At 43.8% G+C, this 25,545-nt stretch overlaps 1 protein-coding gene across 6 annotated transcripts in view; it reads right to left on the bottom strand.

The window, feature by feature from the left end:
- Window positions 1-24,567, bottom strand: part of si:dkey-237h12.3 (teneurin-3) — a 152,595-nt gene extending 128,028 nt beyond the window's left edge. For 5 of the 6 annotated variants that reach the window (XM_034598497.1, XM_034598495.1, XM_034598494.1 and 2 more), the window contains exons 1-3: window positions 24,352-24,567; window positions 10,453-10,955; window positions 7,744-8,019 (exon numbers count right to left, since the gene is read on the bottom strand). In XM_034598497.1, coding sequence (XP_034454388.1) covers window positions 7,744-8,019; window positions 10,453-10,723 — 547 coding nt within the window. In that variant the 5' untranslated portion in view covers window positions 10,724-10,955; window positions 24,352-24,567. Of the gene's footprint in view, window positions 1-7,743; window positions 8,020-10,452; window positions 10,956-24,351 lie in introns of those variants that run through there. The other variant, XM_034598492.1, reaches the window with a different exon arrangement.
- Between the last annotated feature and the right edge of the window lie 978 nt (window positions 24,568-25,545).

Genomic DNA, 25,545 nt, shown 5'->3' on the forward strand with positions numbered 1-25,545 from the left:
ATTGTGGTTTCAACTGTAAAAAAACACACAATATGTAATGTTTTATTCACTTTGCAGTTTAACATTTGTATTTCGTTTTTTTTTACCATCTCCAGCGGTGGTGGTGGACTAAAAAATAAATAACACCCACTGATGGTCCCTGATTGCCGAAGAGACACCAGACACACCTGTAATTACCAACAACACAACCGGGCCCACATGCTAATCCCGGTGTTTCTTGCATTGATATTCATAGAGTATGAAATGCCTTCCCGACTATTTCCGTATTGCATGGTAATACAATCACTCAATTAAGCCGTGTGATGAAATGAAATGAGCCATTTTCTCTCGAGGATGGTAAATAGTGGCCCTCATAATTGACAACTGCAGAGTGATTGCTAATCGTAATAACATGTCCTGCAATCTGGCAGCCTGCGAGTGATTAGACCCAGTCAAGTATATGGGCTCGGGGAGGGTTGTTGGTGTTGCTTGGCAAAAATAAAATAAAAACGAGCGAAACTTAAGCCAGAGCGGGGGAAATGTTGATACTTGACGTTTAGGTGACAGACAATAGACGCCGGACGGAGTAAATAGCTTTTTTTACGATGCAGCTGCGTCTCTCGGAGATTAACCCAAATACTGGAGGCCTTCAGGCGATAGCTGCACACAAGTGATCCGCTCGAAACTCTCCCGACAGCGTGTTGGTGAATCGATCGCAGGAAGAACAGACGTTAATCTGAATTCATTTTAAAAGTGTTTGAAAGTCAATTTTTGTAATGCAACAACACAAAAAGGTGCAGCTGCTAAAATGTGAGAATTTGCTGCTTTTTTCAGTTTTTATGTCAAATACCTTTTGGGTTTTGGACGGAGGCCGATCATCACGAGGTCTGATCACGTGTAATTGATAATTTTCCACGATTTTTAATAGACTAAATGATTAATGGATTCATTTAAAAAGGAAAACTAATAGGTAATTAAAACTGCAGCCCTCATTATGACTGAAAAAAAAATCCCAGTGCACCATATCCAAATTATATAGTTGACAACATACCTTCCATCAAGCTTGAATAATAATCACACATAAGCATCTTTTGAACATCTCTCTGTGTTTTTTACATCTATGTTGTCAGTATTAACTCTCATCTTTGTATGAAAGGGACCTGGTAGCTTCAAGAAAATCTGTTTTTGCCATATTAATATGCAAATTTATACAGCGAGACACTCCAAAGTCTAATCAGATCATCCACTCTGCGGGGGGGCATCTGTGGTGTGAGCAGAAACTTTTCCACCATGTGCTGCTGTCGTGTTAATGTGTTGACAGGAATTTGTCAGCACCCAAAGACGAACGGATGAATCCCCGAGTGGTCAGTTTGTCGTTCGCTCGGGTGAAGCTTCGAAATGTCACTGACCTTTGCTCCTCCGGGGCTTCACGAGCGGCACGCCGAAATAGAAATCTTCCTCATGACACCGATGAGCCCAACACCTGCTTGCACCTTTGGCACGTCAGCGCCGTATTCCACGTCCCCCCCCCCCCACCCCGTCACCCCCGAGCACTAACAATGTGAGCACTTAAACTGGAGACGGCGCCAAGCGAGCAGGGGAAGTGATGACAATAAATGACGGCAATCAAAGTGTGCCTCCTCTTTTGACGAGACATGAGACACCTTCCCGCCTCCCGTTAGCAAATGATGAAAATGTTTTCTCAGCCCTGTTTGGCGTGTTCTTCACAAAAAAACATCACAGATGGCCGGCCCTTTTGACCAAACGGGGGGGGGGGGGGGAAACCCCTCTCTGATGTTATTTATTCTTTTTTGTGGTCTGCTTGTGCCATATTGAATTATGAAAGCGGCGAGGGAGGATTTCTGCCTGCTACGATCAATACGCTGATTCCACTGTCACAATACAAGGCGCAGATCTGAGACAGGAGTTTGACAGATGGCGTGCCACCTTCGTCAGCGTGACGTCCCGTGTGCGCGCCCCGTCCCTGCGTGTGTGTGTGTGTGTGTGTGTGTAAACGTCTGTACTTTTGCTTGCTTTTTCATATCTTAGCGAGATAAAGTGCGAGAAGCAAAGTGAGAGCGTGTTCACGTGTGTGTGTGCGTGAGGGCAGACGAGAGGGAGAGGCGCCGAGCGAGAGAACAGGAACACATGCACACAGCGACGCATGTTAGAGGGTGTCTGATACGCTTTCATACTCCCACCCAAAAAGCCTTTGGTGCTTGCTGTGCTACAGCACACTCTGCTGTGACTCCTCGACTGATTTAATTAACCTTTTACTGGCACCGCTCACACAATGAATCTGCGAGCTATAAAATGGAGACCTCTCACTCGGACAAATTATTTTCTGATACATGTCCTCGTAAGCAGTCCCGGACGCCGACGTGCCAGTGAAGCGAACACGGCGCTGAAACATACCAACACAGGCCATCCACCGGGGCGGGAAAACATCCATTTTTTATTTTTCCACCCCCCTCAGAAATGATTTAGGACGGAAGGTGCAGGCCGGAGCGAGTGATGCCTCCTCACAAAGGATGACAGGCGTTGCAGGAGAAGTCTCTCTCTCCCACACAGAGGTCAGCGGGTGTCGAGCCTCTCCCACTAACAATAAACCCCATGTGTGACGGTTTATACAGACGAGGGGAGCTGTCACGAGGTGCTGCAGTGCTGTAGCTGCAGCACCTAACAAGTCAGCGCTGGGTTTTTCACACCCTATTAGGAATACAACTCAACTGGGCCATGCTATGTTTCTGCTCCGTGCAGTCATTCATGTTTTATGAGGGGAATAATATTGATTCTGGAGTGAGCGCAGTCAACATTAGAAAAAAAGATATTTCTCTGTTTCTCTTGTGTGTTCACCTTTATGCAGCAGCTATACATTGACCTACTTTATGAATATTTATACAAAAGCAACAACTGAGGCTAAACTGTAATCATTTAATATTAAAAACATTGAAGTGCTTTGCAGTAAAGCTATAGCAGCGGGCAGGTAACTGCAGAATGGCGACTAACCCACAGAGGGCTACATTTACAAATTGATTTTTTTATTTTATTTTTTAAATGAGGACATTATCTGTTCACGCTTAAAAACTATTGTTTTCTATGTTTGCTCCTCTCAGGCAGCACAGCACCAACAAGGATGCTTTGAGTGTTGGCATTTTTTGACTATAAGTATATTAAATTATGACAGTTTGACAAATATACATTCCATCTAAGTTGAATTTGACAAAAACAGTAAAAAGGGAATGGTTTCCAAAATAACAAATAAAAAATATATGCACATATTTCAACTTTTCCTTTTGCATCCAGGGACATCAAGTGACCCATATTCTAACCCCATGCAAATCCAGTGATGGAATGTTTTTTAAATCATTTCCAGCACAAATAAAGCTTTGGTGGTCACCTCGAAAAAACCAATTTCATATTTTGTGTTTGAAAAGCAGTTTTTTCTTCTGTATGAGCATTTCTTTCAATCGCAAAACAAAATACGTGAAATAAAAGGTACTTTTATCAATTTAAAAATCACATCATACATTTCAAGGCACTTCTCAAAAGGTCGAGATTTGACCCCATTAAAGAGAAACGCTGCAATTCCCACAAAAAAATTGAATTTTAAAACTTTAAAACAACCATTTGCATCTTATCCATTCCGTGCACTAATTTATAAGGATGCAAATCACAGTGGTTCATGTGTTGCACAGAATAAAGTTCCCATGGGGTTTACATTTTCTGTTTTTGCAGCATCAACCCCCTTAAAAAGAAAAAAATATTAGAAAAAATACTGAATTATATATGTAATGATTTGATTTTCTGTACTAATCTCCAGCAACTGAAAAAAGGCAAAGCAAGGCAATGTTATTTTATAAAGCCCCTTTCATACACAGAGGTAGATTCACTGGGCTGTGCAGGGACATTCAAAAGCAACACAGAGATAAAATTAAGAGGAACCAACTTAAAATCTGAAAGTCTAAAACAATTTTCAAGCAAAGTCAAGGTTGAAAAAGAGTATAATACAAGAGGTGAAAAAATAAGAGGTTAAAGAAATAAAAAAAGGATAATTCTGTTTTAAAAATCTAAAAATAAAAAAAATTAAATAGCTGGAACTATGTAGAATAATAAAATGAAAATATAATAAATGGTATATGACCTTGTAAAATTGCTTGGTTATACGCACTAAAAATTGAAATGTGCCTGAAAGCTGCTCCTCCCTGTTTGGATTTTACCCTGAGCAGCTCCAGCAGACCACTCCCCCCCTGTGACCTCAGAGGTGTCCCAAGGTCATACTGGACACGTCTGTGATGTATTTGGGAGCAGCTCCATTAAGAGATTTAAAAATGAGGTTGAAAACACTATAAAGTCAGTCCTGTGGCTCACTGGCAGCCAGCGGATAAGAACAAGTATTTTTTACATGTGGTTAAAGCTCTCGCAGCTGAATTTTGCCTGAGTCGTAAGGGCCTGATTGTCTTTTATTTCGGAAGCTCCTGTGTAAAGTCCTCTGTAGCAGTCGGGGACAAAGTTAAGAGATTTCCCAGCGCAAAACTGTTTAAAGCTCACTTTTGTATCACCTCGGCTGCTGAGTGCAAACTCATGCCACTTACTGCGAGGTTACACTTCAAGTTCCAACACTTTACAGCTGCTGCATGTCACAGCGCTAATGTAACATGAGACGCTAAGTGAACATATGTGCTGTGAATGTGTGTGTGTGTGTGTGTGTGTGTGTGTGTGTGTGTGTGTGTGTGTGTGTGTGTGTGTGTGTGTGTGTGTGTGTGTACGTGTGCGTGGGTTTGTGTAAAGCAAGCTATCACTGTCAGGTAAAGGCAATGAGTGTAAATTACTCCTGCGTGAGGAGAACCAGCGTGGATTGTTTTTTTTTATTCACTTGGTAATATCAGCACACATTTATTTATAAGGGATCTGATGAGTCGTTGATAAGAATGTTTTTATACATTCGAAATCAGGCAATTCATGGGATTTTTAACAAGAGGACATAGGGTCTAGTTTTCTAATCTTTACAGCAAACTATACTGTGCACTGCTCATGTAATCGATGCTGTGTACACACAGGACGGCGTCATCTATTGAGATAGGCAGCGACTGCTCGGGGTCACGTGGACGTTCTCACAACTGGGAAGCCAATAAAACGGACACTTTAATCAATCAATTTTGTTTTCAAGGGATTCTATCAGTGGCAGGGGATTATCTTAAGTGCAAAATCAATGCAAGCTGCTCAACATATTTCTTCTTTCCCTTTTTTTTTACCACTGTTTTTACAGCTTCGTGTTGTAAGAATCTACTGTGATCCTCTAACCCTAATAATAATAATAATAATACTATTAAATAATATGTGAAAGGCCACTGTAATCGAATTTGGGGATTGTTTTTTTTTTATATATATATATATATATATATATATATATATATATATATATATATATATATATATATAATTATTAGAGGCAAAAGAAGTAAAAATGTGGATGTTAACATTTTTTAGAAGGTGCCATGATCCCCCGACCTCTTTCCCTGGGATCACGGAGGTTAACCCTGGCAGATGCCGCTCTGCGAATGCGCTGAGGCTTTGGTACTTGTCTGTGTCGAACACTGTAGAACAGAGCGAATTAGAATGAAATATTGAGTTCATTTATGAATAAGTGGGGCTGAACGGCCCCTTGTCGCAGCTTCTGCATGCATATTCAGTTGATGGAAACCTTCGGATGGGCCATTTCTCTTTGCTGCTTCATTAAATAGTGAAAGTCAAAAGTGCAATGCCTCCTGACAAAAAAAAAAAAAAAAGGCCAAGATCTATGAAGATGGAACAGAGGCGAGGTTTTTCTGTGCTCCGGCTCAAAATCCAATTGATGAAAAGGACTCAAGCTTTTGAATTCAGGGTTAGAATTTTTAAAAGTCTCATTGTTCTCTGTGCAGCAGAGAAGTTTCATCAGCGTGTTCGAATGCTGTGCATTAAAAGAACAGAGACATACTGATGTAAACATATGAGTCATTAGGGGTTTATTTATAAAACATTAAAATGCATAGAAACTGGTCCAAGAGCAGCTCTTGTTTATTTTCTGTCTAATGACGTAAGAGAAATTCTCTTTGGTATACGTAGCATTAACAACGGCCAATCAGCAGTGGCTTCCGGAGATGATCCCAAGAGAAACTGCAGAGAAGGTGTGTGTGTGTGTGTGTGTGTGTGTGTGTGTGTGTGTGTGTGTGTGTGTGTGTGTGTGTGTGTGTGTGTGTGTGTGTGTGTGTGTGTGTGTGTGTGTGTGTGTGTGTGTGTGTGTGTGTGTGTGTGTGTGTGTGTGTGTGTGTGTGTGTGTTGGAGAACAGGTGAACCCACTGAAAGCAGACTCCCGGCATTGTCTCGCAGAATGAGGCAGTGGCTGGTGATTTGGTTTCATGCCTGGCATGTTCCCCAACAAATGTGCCTGGAGCCGGGGCACTAAGGAGGCGAGGGTTATGTTCACCGGCACCTCTGTGGTTAGGCTCCAGCTTTTAGTGACTCATAAATGTATACAGTGTACCGGACTACAGCAAAAGGCCAGACGCTGGAGCAAATACACGTTCTCTTGAATTCTGATGGCATTTTGAAAAAGTAAAAGACGTACTCCGCTCCCCTCCGCCGCCGCCGCCACCCAGAGACGAGCTCCCTATGATGAATACTGCCATTAAGAAAATGACTTGTCTCAAATGTCAGAATGAAGCCAATGTTTTCAGGATGAGAATTGATAGCACATGAACACAAGACATTTTACTTTTTCGGCCTCTCCCTAATGTTCTTGCCAGGAAAGTGTGATCAACCCTAATTATTCTAACTGCCTGCCACTCTGAGATCATCAGTTCCTTAAGATAATTAGAGCTTCGCGTCGAATGAGCTCGGACTGGACGTGCGGTGAGTGATGCACAATGTCAGGAGCACTCAACGTCACAGAGGAGATTTTAAAAAGCTTTACACTAAAACATATCAAGCTGAGAGGGAACAAAAAAATCCATGAAGGGCGAAAACTGATTGAAAGGATGCATTTAATTAAAAAAATAAATAAATAAAAGAGACATACTGTTGAAAAGCAGCACTGAAAATCATTTTAAAAGCAAAGTAGAAGACGTGTGAATCATTTTTAACCAAACTGCAAATTGGCCTTTCAGGGAGTCGTGGTAAAATAAACAAGGGAGCATAGAGCAACAATGCAGGTTTGCAGCAGTCCTCTACTCATTGCCTCCGCTCGACAGAACAAAGATTTGCCCTTTTCAACAGAAAACCTCCGATCCTTCCATCTCAGGTTTCCAGCGCGATCAAATTTGCACTTCAAACCATTGTACCCATTTAATCAGCCATTGTGCCTGTCCAGTCAACCACTGAAGAATTTCCAGGCATAATCTCACACAAAGCTATCTTTGACTATGCGCTCGCCCGTGGGGGAAACTTTATCAAACTCCTCTGCTTCCTGCGGAGACGGACCAGGTGACCAGCAACCGCTCAATCGCGAGGCCGAATTCTTCCGCTCATGCGGCGAGGACTCGCGCCTTTGATCCAAAGAGAGGCAGCTGCAAAACGCCTCTCCAGATACCAGCCCCGCCAATCGCCTTTCGCACTCTCCTTCCACCAATCAGGGGCCTCGTCTCCAGCGCCAACCCATAATCCAACCTACTGCTGCTCTTTCCCCACATAGGGATTTCTCCCCCTTTGAAAAGCAATGAAAGCATGAGCCGCAAACAAATAAGCTTTTCAAAGCTCAAAGAGAAAGAAAACGTGTGCCCTACTCACCCATCTCATTGTCCGATTTATTGTCCATTTCCGTGTCAGTGAGCGTCAGCGCCGAGTTAGAGCGGCTGGAGAGGCATGAGTTCTGCCCAGACTTTGCCCCCGTTCCCCAAAGAGTCATGGTACGTTCCGGTGATACAGGTTCATGGTTTTCTGTAGCGACGGGTCCTCTGGAGTAGCTGCTGAGCGGGTGGGAGAGGCCCGTCTCGGGGCAGAGCGCCAAGCCTCTGCGAGCTGATGGCTCACAGATCCCGAGTTGCCTCAGCGAAAATGTCTGCCCTGTGAATGACAGGAGTTGTAAAGTTAACAAACCAAGCAACAACGCGGTTAATGGCCGGGAGCCGGGCGGAAAAAAAACACTTAACCCATGAGCTGATGGGGGGGAGGAGGAGGAGGGTTGTTAAATTAAAGCCATTACAACATCCTCCCAATCTGCTTAACACTCATCAAGTCATCAAGATCCAGAAAAGGCTTTTTCTCTAACTCACATCACGGAGCAGCTTTTAAGTAACAAACTAAGATTTTAACATCACTCAGGTTGAAGAGACGTTTTAACCAAACACATGAAAAATGGGAGGAAAATATTGTCCTCTGTTTGTTATTTATAGTTTTAGAAACCAACCCTGTTTCCCAATACATCATTACCATAATTTTGTTTTCTCTTTGATTGTTAAGGCTCATTACTTAAGGCTCTGGTGTTGACTGGGCACAGAAATAATAGCCTCCCCTGTCTTCAAAGACACTGTCGCAAAAAAAAAAAAAAACATTTATTTATTTTATTTTGGAGAAAGAACACAGGCGTTCTGCCAATAAACAAAAATATCTGGAGTTAACCTCATTAAAAAAGTCCCTGAATTAAAAAGTATATTCTTAATGTTTCTCTGAATTCATATACTCATATACTACTTTAAGATCAATAGCAGACGTTTATAGTGCATGTGACATATTAACGTAATTAACTGCATGATATGATGTGTGGAATGTTCTTTTGAACTAAGTGTACTGTAAGTTTAAATCACTGTACTAAAGGTAACTTGTATTTAACTCTAATGCACCAACCAGGAGTAGCACTCTTAATTTTATTGTATTTTTTACAATACAATGACAATAAAGTCAGTTTATTCTATTCTATATACAACTCAAATTACATTGGCTTCTTATATTTTTAATCTAAATCTATTAAAATGTTAATACCATAACAAAATTGGAAATCATAAAATATTTCCCCTAACCCTAACCCATATATTCAATGGTTCACAGAATGAATATTATAAATTATATGAATATTAGCAGTTAACATTGGTTTAGATAGTTATTGATTAATACTTTTAAAATTTTAAGGTCACACATGTCAACTTTGTAAAAACACAATGGAACCAAATATGTCCAGTTTAACATAGTTTAATTTTAAATTGAAAGTAAATAGCATTTTATACTTTTGTTACCTTGTAATGTGTGTTTTATTAAAAAATGTGCAAGATATATATAAATATATGTGTGTGTGTGTGTGAGTGTGTATTTTCACAGTCATTGAACCAAATCTGAATATAAAATAAATAAATTAAAATGTCTAATAATGTTTAAATGCTACAGTTAATAAACCTATTTACACTAAAAATCCATAAAATTTAAAATAACCAGATGTAGATGTTTTTTCCATCTCTCACACACACACACACACACACACACACACACACACACACACACACACACACACACACACACACACACACACACACACACACACACACACACACACACACACACACACACACACACACACACACACACACACACACACTCTTGTTCCACCCCCACATGGATCACATTAACATCTGACATCTACCGTGATGATGTAAGAAACCGTCGTTACGATTTAAATTTGAAAGAGGAAATAAAGAGAAAAGCTGCATTCTTCCAACGCCGTCATCATAATCCCATTAATTCTAAAATGGGCACCAATTAGCAGCAAGAAAATGTAAGGGAGTAATGGATAGATTTTCTAATTGCAATCTTATGAGCCAAAGGAGTGCCATAAAACAGAACAAACTGCTCAAACTTTTTAATTACAGAAATCAGAGCACTTTCCTGCAGCCAATTTAAGCAGCGAGTTATTTACCGAGCTTCTCCTCCTATTATTCTACCACAGTCCAGCAGGGTCTATATTTTATGGACCCAGTCCACCCAACTGGATCACACCCAACGTGACTTTTCCCAGGACGTTTGTGGGAAATGAAACAAAGCTGTGCCTTTGTTTGACATAATTTAATTGTGTTTACCGCTGTCCAACTAACTGGCTTCATTCTGTTGTGTTACTTTTCTAACATAGTTTTTTTTCCTCCCCCCACAGATTAAGGAGGAGATAAAACTAAGGATTCTGCAAACACAGACAAGAAAGTCTTCAGATCTATTTGTGTTCACTGATGACGTTTCTCAGGTTTTTTTGTTTGTCGTGCTAAAGTCGTACAACCACAGATTTGTAGCCGAATGTTTCCTCTTCGCATTTTGGAAAATACTACGATTAAGTTAACATGAGGATGTTTCTAAATCGACAGGTCATCAAACTATTACTCTGATAATAATACGCCTCAGAGTAAAACACAACTCTACTGCATCAGTGGCACAGTCAATAACCATCCCACTCAGCTTAAACATGGAGATTCATCTGACAGAAAGAAAATGTGAGTGGAGTAAACATTTGCCCTCGCTGACCTGGCCTGCTGTACTCCACGCTTTCCTTGTGGACCATCTCCTTGACTCTGCCTCCGAACAGCATTCGCGTGGGGTCATGGTCAAAGGCCTGGAGCGTCTCGCTGGAGCTGTACGATTTCTGAGTGGGCACGCGGCAGGCTCCCTCCTCCCGGTCAGAAGAGGAGGCGGTGTAACGGCGCTCCCGATCCTGGTCTCTCGCGCAGTCCCGCTCCCTGTCTCTCTGGCTCTTGGACAGCGAGCAGAAAGGCCGCTGCTCCCTCACCCGTTCCATGCTGCCTGCATGCTGGGTATCCACCTCCCTCCCCTTTCGACGCAGACGCTCCCCTCAGACACTCGCCACTGGATTATTTCTCTCTCTTTCAACCCCTCCTCCTCCTCTCCTGGTTGTGATTCTCGTCCTGTAGCCGGCTCTCGCCCTCCCCAACCGCACCAAAACTCCCCTCCCGGCTCCGGAACCTCGGTCGGTCACTTCTTCAGTCCTCGCAGTCGTCCACCCACTCTACCTGGAGAAAGAGAGAAGAGGAAAGGAAGCAAGGAGCTCAGATAACACTAATCCATCTGCTTCATCTTCAAAAGCACACACTTATCCCCCTTCTCACTGCCCCACCACGCCCCCCCCATCCCTGAAACCTCACCCGTGAACTCTTGCCATACATGACTTCCCCTCTTAAGAAGAACCCTTCTTCTTCCCCCCCCCCCCTCTCTCTCATCCCTCCTGTTTTTATAGCCTTCAAAATCAAGTTCATCTGCAGTGTGTCGATTTTCAAAACTTGTCTCTCACACACACACACACACACACACACACACACACACACACACACACACACACACACACACACACACACACACACACACACACACACACACACACACACACACACACACACACACACACACACACACACACACACACACACCAGCTGTTTAAAAACCCTGGTAGTTTTCACAGTTTTATATTTTCAGTGAAACATTCAGAGAATCTTTTTCTTTAGTATTTTTTCAATTGAGTTGATCCACAAACTAAAAAATCCACCATGTGTCAAATGCTGGTGTGAATCAATAAGACCAAACATCATGGAGGCCGTGGGACTTTTTGACACCATCATATCGTGCTTTAATTTTTAATTTCACCCGCGGCTCATAGGGAATTCTAATGTTGATCCATGATATGCATGTTAACCCGGAGTCAGACTTCATACACAGAATAGCAATGATGATGAGAAGATGACATAATATAATGAATTTGTTTTGTTGATACCTTAATGTGTTGGTTAATACCACGTATCTCTACAGGAAGTGGTACTTATCCAATCTAGTTTTGGTTTTAATAGGGAGGGGATGTTTTCACCCCTTGTTGGTTGGTTGGTTTGTTTGTTCAGTATAGTTACACAAAACTACTGAGCGGATTCCCACAAAACTTGTTCTAAGGATGGGACATGGACCAAAGGAAGAACTGGACAAAATGGCAGATCCAGGAATTTTTGATCACTTCATTTATCATTGCGAGATAGGGCTTTTTGTTGTGGACATTTTAACTGTTTTCCATGGCAATAATTCACAGATCTTGATGTCTTATCAGGTATATTTATGTGTGTGTTAAATTTGGTGCAGCTTGAATTGAAGGGGGCTGTTGGGGCCTTGGCGGTGGAGGTTTGTGCTCGACTGAGTTTGTCCAGGTTTTGAGATAACTGTTGAGATTTCTGCCTCCATTCACACACAATGGAGGTGGACGCCTGCAACATCCCTCTGGGTGCAGAAAACATGGGGGGAAAATAAACCTGGCAAGTTCCAGAAAGACAGCCCAGCTCCTCTAGTTCGTGCAATCACACAACTTTCACAGGGGCTGCTTCTTCTATAGGAGGTGGTTCTAGTCCAAAGTGATTACAGTGCGATCTATGGATTAGAGCGTGGGCTCGGGTCGCAATTTTCTGTCTGAGTCCGGACCCGACAGACGCTCGGTTTCCCCAATTACAGAAACCCAAATATCATTTCTGGTTGGGTCCCCTCACTGTGGATTAGTCGGAGCTCTCGATACAAACAGAGGTAAGTGAGGCAATAGTGTATTTCTATTTTTTGGGAGGGGGGGGGGGTGAATTGATCCTTTAAACTGCAGTATGACTCTTGTGTGGAAACAAAAGTCGATCAAGAGCTTAAACATCAAACAAAAGGTGAAATGACACCGTATTTCTCTGAAAATACAAAAACCTGTCCACTGCCATTTTGTTTAAACCAGTCAATAACACTGCCCACGACCCAGCTGTGCACTCCCGAACCCCTCTGACCGCGGCTCTGAGCGAGTATGTGCCTCGCATCGAAAAGCCGGATTAGGCTCTGTGCTCACAAACATTAGACGTGTCGGTGTTAAAAAAGAATCCTCAACTTGTTGGGAATTCAGAGAAGAGTCTCTCGCAGGTGGAGACCGTGCTCTCCAATGTGGACAAGGGGTGTGAGAATGTGACTAATCTGCAAAAAAAAAAACCTTGAGTGGAATGTGGATGAGAGCCCCGGTGTGTCAGAAGTGTTTATTACCAGCCATTTTCCACTGCCTCCTGACACACACTCGCACGCAGAAACAAACCGCACTTTCATTTCTCTCTTGGCTGAGCTGTAAGACTGGAGTATCTGACTCCAGCTTCCCCCAAATGAGATCTACTTCATTTCACATCAAGCATATAAAAAAAAAAAAAAAAACTTCCAATGAAGCCAGGATAGCGCAGTGTCGTGCTGCAAGATAGCGCCGGCCCCCAGAGAGGACCTCCACCCCCCCCCCAAAAAAACGGAGGCAGTCGCTGGCAGAATGCGGGGATTCAGGGATAATGAAAATTGGGAGCTGTTCTAGGCTTCTTCAACTTATTTTTTCCGGCCCCTTCTCACAGAGTTGCCGGTTATCATTCTGTCCCCCGATGGGCCGAGATGCAATCAGTGACACTCTCTCTTGTAACCCTGACAGTCAACTCCACACACACACACACACACACACACACACACACACACACACACACACACACACACACACACACACACACACACACACACACACACACACACACACACACACACACACACACACACACACACACACACACACACACACGTCCAGATTGGCAGATTAATGTACAGGATGAGTGCAAGCGGACACGCCCAGAAGCCTCCCTGATTACAACCCCCCTCGTCTTTATGGACTTGTAAAGAGATTCCACCAGCTGAAAAAACAGCTAATGCTACGAGTCCTGGCCACTGAGCCACAAGCCGCCACGACGGGAGGAATCAGATTTGTGTCCTAATCGCTCATAAACCCTTAAGTGGACAATCTTGTCCCCGTATAAACATTCCCACTTTTCTCCGAGGACCTGCCCTCTCTTTTTCACAGCTCATCAAAAAAAAAAAAATCACAAATTCTTTGCCAAAATCCTTTTTTTTTTTTAACCTTTCCAGTGTCACCAACTCCTCCATTGCCTTTTAGACTCCACCGTGCCGTTGGATCGGGACAGTCAGTCACCCATGGCCGCTCGGTGGAACAGTCGACACTGCAAAATTAGTGTCATGCAGAGGTCCTCTAGCGAGCCAGCGAGGCAGGGAGAAAAGACAGTTCATGATCTACGCAGCGCTGCTCCACACGTACCAACGACTCCCATGCCAGTTGAGCACAGTCCCCCCCGACGCCTGGTACCGTCCTACACCTCTGCACTTCTCTGAAGCATAAACCATAAACCATCTGTATTATATGGTGCGGGGGAAACGTGTCCAAGTCAATTGGCTCTCGGGGTAGTTGGAGAAGTTTCAAGGATCTAAGTGAGATTTACCCGTTTCATGTCCGACATACAGTTTTCTATTTATCACAGATAAGAGCGGGTGTGTTGTACGCTTCCAACTTGAGGGCTTGGAACGGACGACCAAAGGCGAGAGCAACCTTTTTGAGGTGCTTCGGAGCCAATAATTAATTTGACATTTCCCCTTATAACATTCGATTTGTTATTCATCAAAACCTGTCAAAGGAAAATATTGATATTTTTGATAATTCAAGCAAATGGCGAAGTATTTTAAGGTCATCCCTAAGATGCTGGATGGACAATTCAACTTGTGGAACTTGTGATTGGGTGTTTTTTGTTACAGACTAAAGCATTAATCAAAAAATATGAGCAAAGAAATATGAAATGAAAATAATTGTTGGTTGCAGTCCTATAATTACACAGCCTTGCATCAGGAAACTAATTGACAAGAGTTTATATAATTAATAATTTAAAGCCTCTGAAAGCTTGACTTTAAAACTTAAACGCTTATCTCTGACACTAATTACTTATGGCTAAATAAGCAGGAATCGAATTTAAAAAGTAAAATATCTTTGGTATTATTTATCCAAGTGCCCATGTAATGCTTCTTGGGGTTTTTCCCCCCTTTCCTCTAGTCTGTCACAGAGTGTTTCTGAGCACGTCGAAGGTCTGCCAAGTCACAAAGGCCACAGTCTGCAGCAGAGCGAGTCAGAACACCTCATCTTCATTCCTGGATTTCTTCCATAAAGTGTCTACGTCATAGGTACCAGGTCCGTCGAGCATAAGAATGGCATAAACAAGGCTCTCATAAATATAAAGAGAAGTTTACAGCTGATCGGGAAGCCTTTGGGTGAAGGGGCCGAACATTTCTCATGCACACTCGAAGCAGTTGAGCGATCGCTAGTGGGTCAACTGGCCAATCAGGGCAGATTTGGTTTTTGGAAGGTGGGCTAAGAGCTAAAACATGGCATTTCCAACATGAGGCTAAAAGAGGCACTGCAGCAATGTAGGGTATAAGATGCTAAAGCCTGATTGGTGCAAGGAAATGTATGACAATGTTTTCTCACCAGAGCCCCACCCACTTTTAACAAGCGAGGAGAGCGCATTAAATCTTTCACGAAACAAAAAAAACTGTCAAACAGCTGATTAACCCCAAACCTAAATTAATCTTGGTGATCGACCTTGAAGGTGATCGAAGTTGAAGACAACATTTATATAATTGTCATCATATTTGGGACATAATGTCATTTGAATTATCACTTTGGGAAACAAGAAAATGTGTTGTGCTTTTTTAAAAAACATTTTCTGACATTTTGACCAAAGGAGTCATCGTATTTGAAGTTATCAGCCATGTAAGATGATCTCAGCGCCCTCCTAAGATGTCTCGGAACTGATAAGGAGTTCTGTGTAAAACTAATTGAATAAACAAATGTGCCGGCTTAGACTGAGTTGGCACACTCCCCCTGACTTCAGCAGACAAAGCATTTTGCAAAACAGGAGTAGCCACCGCTGACCAGAATGCTGAAATGGCAACTCCTGAAGCCTTTGTTCGGTAATTATATTTCCGCAGGGCTGCTGTACATATCAGCCCAGATCTCCCCGTCTGTGACCTCTGTAAATAACGGTAATAAAGAGCGTGCTTGTCGACGCCGGCGTGTCCCTCCAAGACAATCCACCTGTCACCAAGTGGCCAGGCCGGTCCCCTCTACCCCCCCCCCCTTCTCATCTTGTTGTTGGCCATTTGCCGGAGCACAGATCACACGCCGCTCAACCATGGGGAGTGGTGAGAGTGGTTGATGGAGCTGGTGGAGATCAGGGCTGGCTCCCTTTAACACAGCCAGCACCTCCAACAATAGCCGCCTCTGACAGCTTTGCATAATTCATCTTGTCGAGTCTCTCTCTCTCTCTCTCTCTCTCTCTCTCTCTCTCTCTCTCTCTCTCTCTCTCTCTCTCTCTCTCTTTCCTCCTTGACGCTCCTCTCTCCCTCTCCTCCTTCAGTTTCTCCTCAGTTCTTCTTTTTATTTGTGCCTCCCGGCGCTGTGAGAAGGGGAGAGGGAGAACCAGTGCAGTGTTCCATCAGATGCTGCCTGTTTCCCCCCCGACACCAGTGATTTTAGAGACACAGAAGTGTTTGTCTGTAGCACGTTGCCCAGGCTCCGTGAATTCTGGATGCCATCTGAACCAGATTGTGTAACGTTCCTCATCGAGGCTCAGTGACTAAATCCCTTACTGCAACATGCAGCCGGGGAACTATTACCTGAACGTGCACGACAATCCCAGTCAAGATGATCAATTCTATGTTAATCTGATCTTTCCATGTGTGAGTTTTAAGGGGATCTGATCAGCTACTGCGAAGTTTCCCTAGTTGGTTAAATACCAAGGACGTTATGTTTGTTTGTTTGCAGGATTACGAAACAACTACTGTCTGTATTTCCTTGAAACTTAGCAGCAGGATTGGAAAAGGGCCAAGAAAGACCCTGTCGAATTTGGGCTTGGATCAGGACAACATCCAGGATCCCCTTTCTTTAACATTGCATGACTTGATGGGGTTTTATTTGACATTTTCACCAATTTCCCAGGAGGTGATTCATGGATATTGATGTAAAAAGCAGGCAGTGTGTGCAAATTCTACCAAATGCCATTCTAGCCTTAGATAATTTCTTTTTGCACCAGGGAGGGTTCCAGTCCCAGTGCGTACGTTAATGTTTGTGTCAAAAATGAGCAAAATATGTTTTGGTAATTTTGACAAGGCCCAGGGAACTTTGTTCTTGGTCTCAGGGAACATGCATGTGACAAAATAATCCAATTAAATAAGCTTTATGCATCATCTCCTCTTTTAGCACGGTTTTCCTATTGAGTCATTATTTTTTACGAGTACAAATATAGGTTTGTGGAGAACTTGTCAGTCTAAGATTCAAGTTTAGGACTTTTTAATCAAGATTTTGAAAGAATTTCCAGCACTTTCTCAAGGGAATAATTACTGGATGTTGATGACAAGAAATTTTGGGGAGTGATAGCTTTGATTGTGTGCAATTTGGTGCGACTTGATTGAATTTAAGTGGACTGTCTGGCCTTGATTGTGGTATGTGCTCCACTGAGTGCCTTCCTGTTAAGTAATATAGTCCCATGGAGAGATATTTTTTGGGGGGGTATTAGTCAAATTCTAGCATATGTGCAATCAAAAATCATTAAGAAAGTGTCAGATAAAGACCTAGAAAGTGAGCAACTGGGGGAAATAGAGCAAACAAAATCATGACAGCATTTACCAGCAATTAAATTCCAGTGGCAGCTACATCCATGGCGAACTTGGTGACGGATGAGCTTACTAAACTCAGCGAGACTCTGAGGGAAGATGATGAAATCCTGCACCACACTAAGTCTCTTGTCTCAGTGCATGATGCAGAATATTCACAAGCGGAGTAAAGCGATGAAAATCTCTGATACAGCCACTTCAGATTACTCCACTCACACTAAGCTCGGAGCCTTTATCCCTCATAGTTTCAGCACATTTTGAAGACAAACAAAGCTAATGCGACTGTGAAAAGCAAATCACCAAAAGAGCTGCGCTGTGCTCAGTGTTTTGTTTTTTTCACTTTTCTTGTCTGTCAGTGGTAAATCACAGCGGTCAACGTCTAATCCTTACCATTTTATTGTTCCCCTTATTTTGTCTGTGTGAATTAAATAATAAAAAAAAAAGAGGCATCTGCAAGTGCCAGAATGCAACATAATAAGCTGAAGGGGGGATGTTTACAAATCCCCCAAATAACCCTTCACCAGTGACAGTACGAGTTATATATTCATTGAATCCTTAGTGGGGAAAACCGCAAGCGCAGCCAAATTCATTTTTTAAAATGTAATTGTTGGGTGTGGGCAACCGGAATATAAAATAAGCAGGATTTTCTATAATGTTTCCTTCTGCAGTATCTCCCTCTATCTCCGGTGGTAATAGCAGGTTATTCAGTGCATTCACACACAGTCTCCAGCGTTTATCTGTATCCAAGGCTACTGGTATTGAACCCAGCTCTTATCAAAATAGGTGCTCCCTTCCATATCACACACCCAATTACACCAGACGGTCTTAATTCAAAGGGGCCACAGTTTGCAGTTCTCCCATATTGGTATCACTGGGATATTATTTCACACCGGGGTCTGGGGGATAGAAGGAAGCACTGACGTTCATGTGCGTTTGTTTGATTGAGAATCCAGCAAGGCGGCGTCAGCAATCGTCATCTAATGCTTACTCAGAATGAATTGACTCCACGGCGTGCGAAAATAAAAATCCACTGCACAGACCTGTGGCAATTTACAGCCAAATCCACGACAGACCCATTGTTACGGAAATAAATTAAATTGAGGTGATACCGCGGCTGCATGGTAATGAAGCCACAGAGCAGTCACAACCCAGTGAGGGGATGATTGAAAGAATGAAATTCACATCATATCTGTCCCCACAAGTATCTGGTAAACAAAAGAAAATGGCTTTGAGACCTCCAGTGATCCTGGAAGAGAAGCGTATTGCAGGTATAGTGTTTATTATTTACATTAAAAAAACACTATGCTCTTAAATCACAAGTCCCTCAAATCCAATATCATCCCTGCTTGATGCTCTAATCGAGGCATCTGGAGACGTTATTGTAGCACAACTGTAGCCCATCAACAGAGCATTGAGAGAGTGGCTGAGAGTCATTACTCAAGCTACATTTGAAATTCAGGGAGCATACAAACCTGGCTACTAGATACAAATTCTAATGCAGAGAAATATCTAAAGTGCTGACATTGGGTGTGATTCAAATGCATCTCACGCAACTGTGTGACAAAGTAACCCTACCTATTTTTTGCATGTACCCTGGGAGATGGAAAACACAGCAATCATACAGTAGTGGCAGACAACTGAAGGGTATCAGGGGGGAAGCTTCAATGCTGGAGTGCAATACCGATGCAATATCAAGTCTGACCAGACGCTGACTCTGACCTGCTCCTGCTCCGGCTGTGAGTCCACGTGACTTGTGCAAAAGGAATCAAAACACTTGCTTAAATAAAATGAATTGAGAAGAGAAAGAAATATTTTCCACTTAACAGAGAATAATCTAAGGAGCGTGTTTTTATCTCGAGGCACGCGGCGCCACATAAACCACACAATGCATAAGGAAACTGTGTTTTTTTATTTTTTTCTCCAGTTGTCAGCGTTTTAAAAAGGAGTATGTAGGTCATGATGGCACACGATCAGAATACTGAGAGACTGCAAGCCTTATTAAAGAAACATCAATCTGAAAATTCACCAACATCGCACTGGTTTCTCTTACTTCCAGGGGTGAAACTTGGAGAGTCTGCCCTGTAGCGACTGGCCAACTTCAGGATGCACAGCGCTCTCCACTGGAAGTCAAAGATTGCTGACCTGTATACCGTTACACCGACTCCGAGGTGCCGGATTTACATTCAACGGTCTGATATTCAATATTTTCTTCTTTTTTTTTTCTTTTTTCGCCCGGCCGAAAATAAACAAGACAGAGGAAGTGTTGCTGCCTGGCTTTCCGCATGAACCGGCCCTCCGCCTTGTCCCCGTCGTCGTCACCCGTCAGACCTGCAGCTTTCTGCAGCACAGAGGTTGCATCAACTGAATTATTGAGGCCGTCAAGAAGCTCCATCAACAAGCATAGCTGACGCCCAACTTCCCACTGGGCTGTCCGAGGGCCACAAAAGACCCAACCTGAGGCTCTTGGCAGCTTGACGCTATTCTGGGAAACCTCCTACTGGGCTAATAGTGCTTTGTGCAAATATGGAAAAAGAGCAGAACTCCGTCTGCAGGAATTTGGCAAGTAAAGGAGGCATAAAGGCAAAAGAAACGTACTTGTCCCCTCAATATTTTTATGTAACCTACACAATATATAGACTAATGATGATTTAGAGGGTAAATCTGTTCACATGTGGTAACTAGCGCCAGAAAGAAATTGCCATAATGTCCTTTAAATATGTAACATTTCCGGACTTTATATATAATGACTATTTCTCGAAGGCCTGAGCCGAGACACTGCGCAGGTATTCACTCAAGGCAATTTTCCCAAGCAGAGAGCACAATGCATTTCTATTTTATTCTCCCTATGACACGACCGAGCACATTTCTGCTCGGCTCTGCCCAGCAGCCCTCAGCCCGGAGCTCAGCGGAGAGATGTACCGTTCGACAGTCAGGCCCACTCCTCAATCTTGCCCACTTGGTCTTGACCCAGAAAGTCCACCGGTGCACGCTGGGCCATAAATGTTAATCTGTAGGTTACAACAGTGTGAAGCGCCGCCGCTCCCAGAGCCAGACCAGCAGGACAGCATCCTGTGGCTAATCGCAGGTGGCTTTCATCTCAGCCTGCTTTGGCCACAGAGCCGTGGTAAATATTTGAAACAAACCCAAGAGCCGCCATGTTTGAACGTTGGCTTTTTTTTTTTTAAAGCAACCCTCATACACAGCTTAACAATAGTCTCCACGTAATTATAAACAATTACCGGCTCGGCTGTTTGGTCCATGAACTCCTACGCATGCACATGTCAGCCAGCATATTTGCGTGTGTGCTCATAGTGAGATGCAGGTTTATGTTATGCACAACACATCAGGTCAGGCAGCGAGGCTACAACAGCCACGAAGCAGGTACCGGTAAGCGGTTCCCTTGAGAACACCTCTCTCCTTCACCATCACAACGCAATGACAGGTATCACATTATACTGAGTAGATATTCCAGATGGAAAATACTATGTAAATCCATTTTTAGCCTAATGCAAAATTGCTGCTAGGTGTTACTCAGACTCTTTGAGGCATCCGTATTTCTAATTTAATAAAAGATTCTCATGAACGGGCGATAGGATAAAAATACCTTTCTGTTATATAAGGTGATTTGGTAAAAAAATAAAACACCATTATAGCTTCAGACACAGCATTAAGCACATGCAGTCTGAGAGGGCTCACATCCATACCATGTTTTTTTCTCTGGTGTTTCCTTCCCCCGTCTCTTGCTCTCTCAGGCAGCATACAATGTAGTTAAGGACCACAGTGGTAATGCATCAAGCCCTGTCACTAAATATTCCTACACTAAGCACATTTCAAGAACATGCAATCTCCTCCCCTGCCGCCACCACCCCCCCAAATCCGAGGGTGACTTTCAGCAATAATTGGCAACTTGCAGGAATAAAACATGTTTCTTTTGCCATGAGGGTAAAGTTGGCTGTAAGTATCACATTGCTGCAGCAAATAATCCCCTGACCTGAGGTCCTTTAAAGCCAAGACGCACTCCCCGCTCCCCCCCCCCATCCTGGTTTCTTTACATTTCTAAAAAAGACCCCTAAACACTTCACGGCATGCTTTCCTTCCGCGGGAACTATTTATCACGATGTCTGGCCGTTCTCGTGGGAGGAGAGGGGGGAAACGTAGTGAGAGAGAAAACAGGTGAAAGGGAGCGCGGGGCCGACAATAGCCGGGCAGGCTGTGTGTTAATAGTAACAGATTAGAGGGCAGTAATTATGCAAAGTAAATATGACATGGAACCGATCCGTCGAGCTCAGGGAACTGTGGGTAGTTTGTCAGGCTGAATTAACCTTCGCATGTTTGCTCTGATGTGTTGAAACAGGCGACTCGGCCATGCTGTTTGCTATATCAATTGTTGTAATTCATAAGGTCGTCTTCTTATAGCTGCTGTCGGCATCCACAAGTAATAAGGTGAGATATTACATAGGTGCATCGACTCAACCCCCCCCCCCATATCTGTGCGATGTGAGAGCAGTAATTCTTATAGTGAGGGAGAGGAGTCATCTTGATTGTCCCCTAACAATCTATAAAAGTGTTTAGGGCCAGCATTCACGCCGACATCATCCCTGAAGGAGGCAGTTCTCATCACGCAGAATATTAAACTCCACAGGAATAATGAAAGGGGAAATTACTTAAGGATGGGAACGAGGAGTGGCAGTGTTGTGTACACAGCTCTTCTAATATCTCTGAATTAATTAGATGATTTCGAGGTGCAGGCGTAGTAAAAAAAAAAAAAAAATGATAACCTCGAGAATTTCACGCTCTCGGCTGCATCAGATATTGTAGTCGCTTGCTTTGATTAGCAGGATTAGAGGGCAATGGAGTCTGACGCTGGGGTAACGGGCTAAAGCGCCGATAAGGGGTCATAGCAGAAAGCCTAAATGTCTCAGGGCTTCATTGTGGCACAGAGAAAAAGTCAAGAGGTTTAATGCATGTGTCTGCACAGAGCTGCAGCAAAATGTGTGGACAGCTTATCCACCAGGGCCCTGTCTCACTCCAGGTGTGGTTTCTGCAGCGTGGAAACACAACACACCCGCTTGATCGGGATCCTGGGGCCAGAACATTAGTACCACGGCTCGCGACGTCTCATTCAGGACAGTCAACTCGAATTATCATCAGCTCCTCGGAACATAAAAGGAAGATAATGCAAACTGCACTCTTGTCCTCGTGTCCCATTAGAAAAACCACATGTTCAATATCACCCAATAAGTGTCACTGTAATGCTTTTACTGGCCGGCACAAGGAAGACGGACTGTTTCTCTGGAACTGTGGAGCCCTTTGTGTTGTTTTTTGTTCTTGTTCTTATGTGGCCCCGGACACAGCCAAAGGCTAAAGATTGAGATGAGAATATCGATCACTTGCCACTTCACACCTATAACAAACCTCAAACACTATGAAAATAGAAATAGATGTTATGATTTGAGGGAGGTGTGTGTATGTAGTGTGTGTATGTGTATGTGTGTGGAGTTGGGGGTGGAGATCTGCTGAGCATATTTCTTACTCTACTATTCCAGTCCTTGTCAAAGGAAGAGTATAGGAACTAGAAAATGGCCTCAGCGGCTGCAGTTCCTCAACAGCACTCAGGACAATAGCCATAAATCAATTGTAGCCGGACAGAGATACCGTGTCCTTCTGGGCTATCGTGGACTCAGATGCAAGTGTGTGCAGATTGTGTTTTAGCCTGTTCCGTGCCACGGCGAAATCAAATCGTTTCCCTCTGGCTCAAGCCAAGCACCGACACAGGTCACACAGTGTTGTATGTAGCTGTGACACGGCCGAGAGGGAGACGAACCCACCTGATGTCTAAACCAACTGCCCACAGCCCCTTGGAATCATTAGAAAACAAACATTTACACCACAAATTACACATCTTCCGCCTGTGGGGCCACGGCGCTCCCGTCCTACACTGCAGGAAATACACGCCAAAAAGTTGCAGCATCTGCAGAAGCATCCGAGAGGCTTTGAATCCCCCGTAACAAACACAGCCTTCCTAGAGGCCTCTTTCAAATTCACTCAAAGACTCCGATGAAGTTCCTCCACCTCCTGCACCTGGGGCTGGAACCTCAGTGTGGTTGTGTGTGTGTGTGTGTGTGTGTGTGTGTGTGTGTGAACTCGTCTGCACTTGAATTATTAGTGAATGGGGCTTGCTACATCTCTTGCAGGTGATTCACACTCCATGTGAGGCTTTCAAGCTTTTATATGACATTTTACGTGCAGATAAATTCACTTTTTCAGTCGAGCGTTGTCATCGCCGGGTGTCAGCTGCTGGTCAGAGGTCTTGGTGAGGACACTGGGGCGAAGATTAAGTTCTTATTGTCATCTCGACTTTTTAAAATAGATTGAAAATCCACAAAGAGCAGCAACAAAAAAAAACAACCTTCTTTTGACATTTAAAAAGAGCCAAGACCTGCAAAATCTTTTTCTTTAGTTCTAATAAATGACACTTTCTAAAAAAAAAAAAAAAGTACATGAGGTTGAGTTTTACAGCCTGCATCAACATGCAAGTCCCCCCCCCCCAACACAAAAAAAAAAAACTGGAGCTGTTTAGTAAAGACATCATTTGAATTGGAATTTAAAAAAACAAAAAAGATCCACATGGTTTGAATGGAGATGTGATTAATCCCAGATGCTGGTTGGGGGAAAGCGGGGCTGGGACTGACGGAGCCCGGGATCTCGACAGGGGGACTCGGGGATATCGTAACCGAGCGTACGGACCCAAATTAGACACCGTTATCGAACCAGGACCACACGGATCCAGCCATTTGTCTAAAAATTACGCGCGGCAGACGTGCATTTACAGCCTCGGTGAAATGATACAAAAAAAAATACGAACCGTGCACTGACCTGCGTGAGGCTCCGTGTCCGAGGCAGCGGCGCGTAAACTTCCAGCGGTTGCGTTGTTTTAGTCCAAAAACTTGCGGGGCACAGCGCGTCGTGCGTCCTGGCGTCTTTTTCCGCACAATTACCCGGCGTGCGCAATTATGACACAGTGGCACAAACAGAGGTCTCGGTTGCGGGGATGAATCCCCCCGGTTGGGTGAGAGGCTCGGCTCGGCTCGGCTCGGCGGTGCAGGAGCCCGAGAGCTGCAGCTGCCAGTTCCGTGTGAAGCGAGACGTGTTCTCCGCCGCTGCCGCCGCTCAGGAAATCTCTCCCCGGTCTTTCCCCCCTCGGATCAGCCTGTACTTCCAACAATAGGCTACAGTTGTCCGTGTTCAGGGTGGTAGTGGTGGTGGGGGGGGGGGACACAGTTCAGGTGCTGCTGAGGGTTTGGGATATTTCTGCAGAAAGACAGTGAAAAGTCACTCGGCGCGGATGCGGAGGCTCTGCAGCCGCTCAGCTGCTCTTTTGTCCGATCTGCACTTGTCAGCTGATAAACTGCGCATCCCGCCGCTTCCTTCCTTCCCTCAGCGTCGCCTCTGGTCTGCCTATCAGCGCCGGGTGTTGCTGCTGCAGGTCGTAAATAAAGAACCAGGGTCAACTATGACCTCCGGCACGCAAACCGCTGCACGTGTGAACTAAACGAGTCCAGTTATTGGGGAGGAAAACACCAGTCACCTCCCAGGATGTTCTAACTCCACCAGTTCGGTGCCATCTACTTAACAAACACAAGTTTTTAAGCCAATTACGCGTTAGATAAATACAAATTGGCACCGGATAGATGTGGATGAAGTGAGAACCACAGCATCCTCTGTCTCCCTCCTGCTCTCCTCTCCCTCTTTTTCTATTGAGAAGCTGTTTATCTAAGATTACTCATGGTTGCGCGCGCCGCCACATAATTGGCCAACTCTCCCCAAGAAAAAAAATAAATAAAAATCTCCAGTTTCTCACCTTCAGTCTGACAAAGGGGAAGGAAACGGGAAAGGCAGACTTGTGCAGACGAATGTGTTATTTCTCGCAGAACACATAGCAGCTCAGGGTTACTGGAGCTGTTAATTAAGCTGTTTGATAAACAAGAAAAGGCCCAAACCGCATGGTGTTCAGATGAGAATGCATGCTGGAGACTGGCAGCACAATAAAAGCTTGATTCACATTGTTTT

Source organism: Hippoglossus hippoglossus, chromosome 10 (genome assembly GCF_009819705.1).
Source record: "Hippoglossus hippoglossus isolate fHipHip1 chromosome 10, fHipHip1.pri, whole genome shotgun sequence".
Taxonomy (NCBI): domain Eukaryota; kingdom Metazoa; phylum Chordata; class Actinopteri; order Pleuronectiformes; family Pleuronectidae; genus Hippoglossus; species Hippoglossus hippoglossus.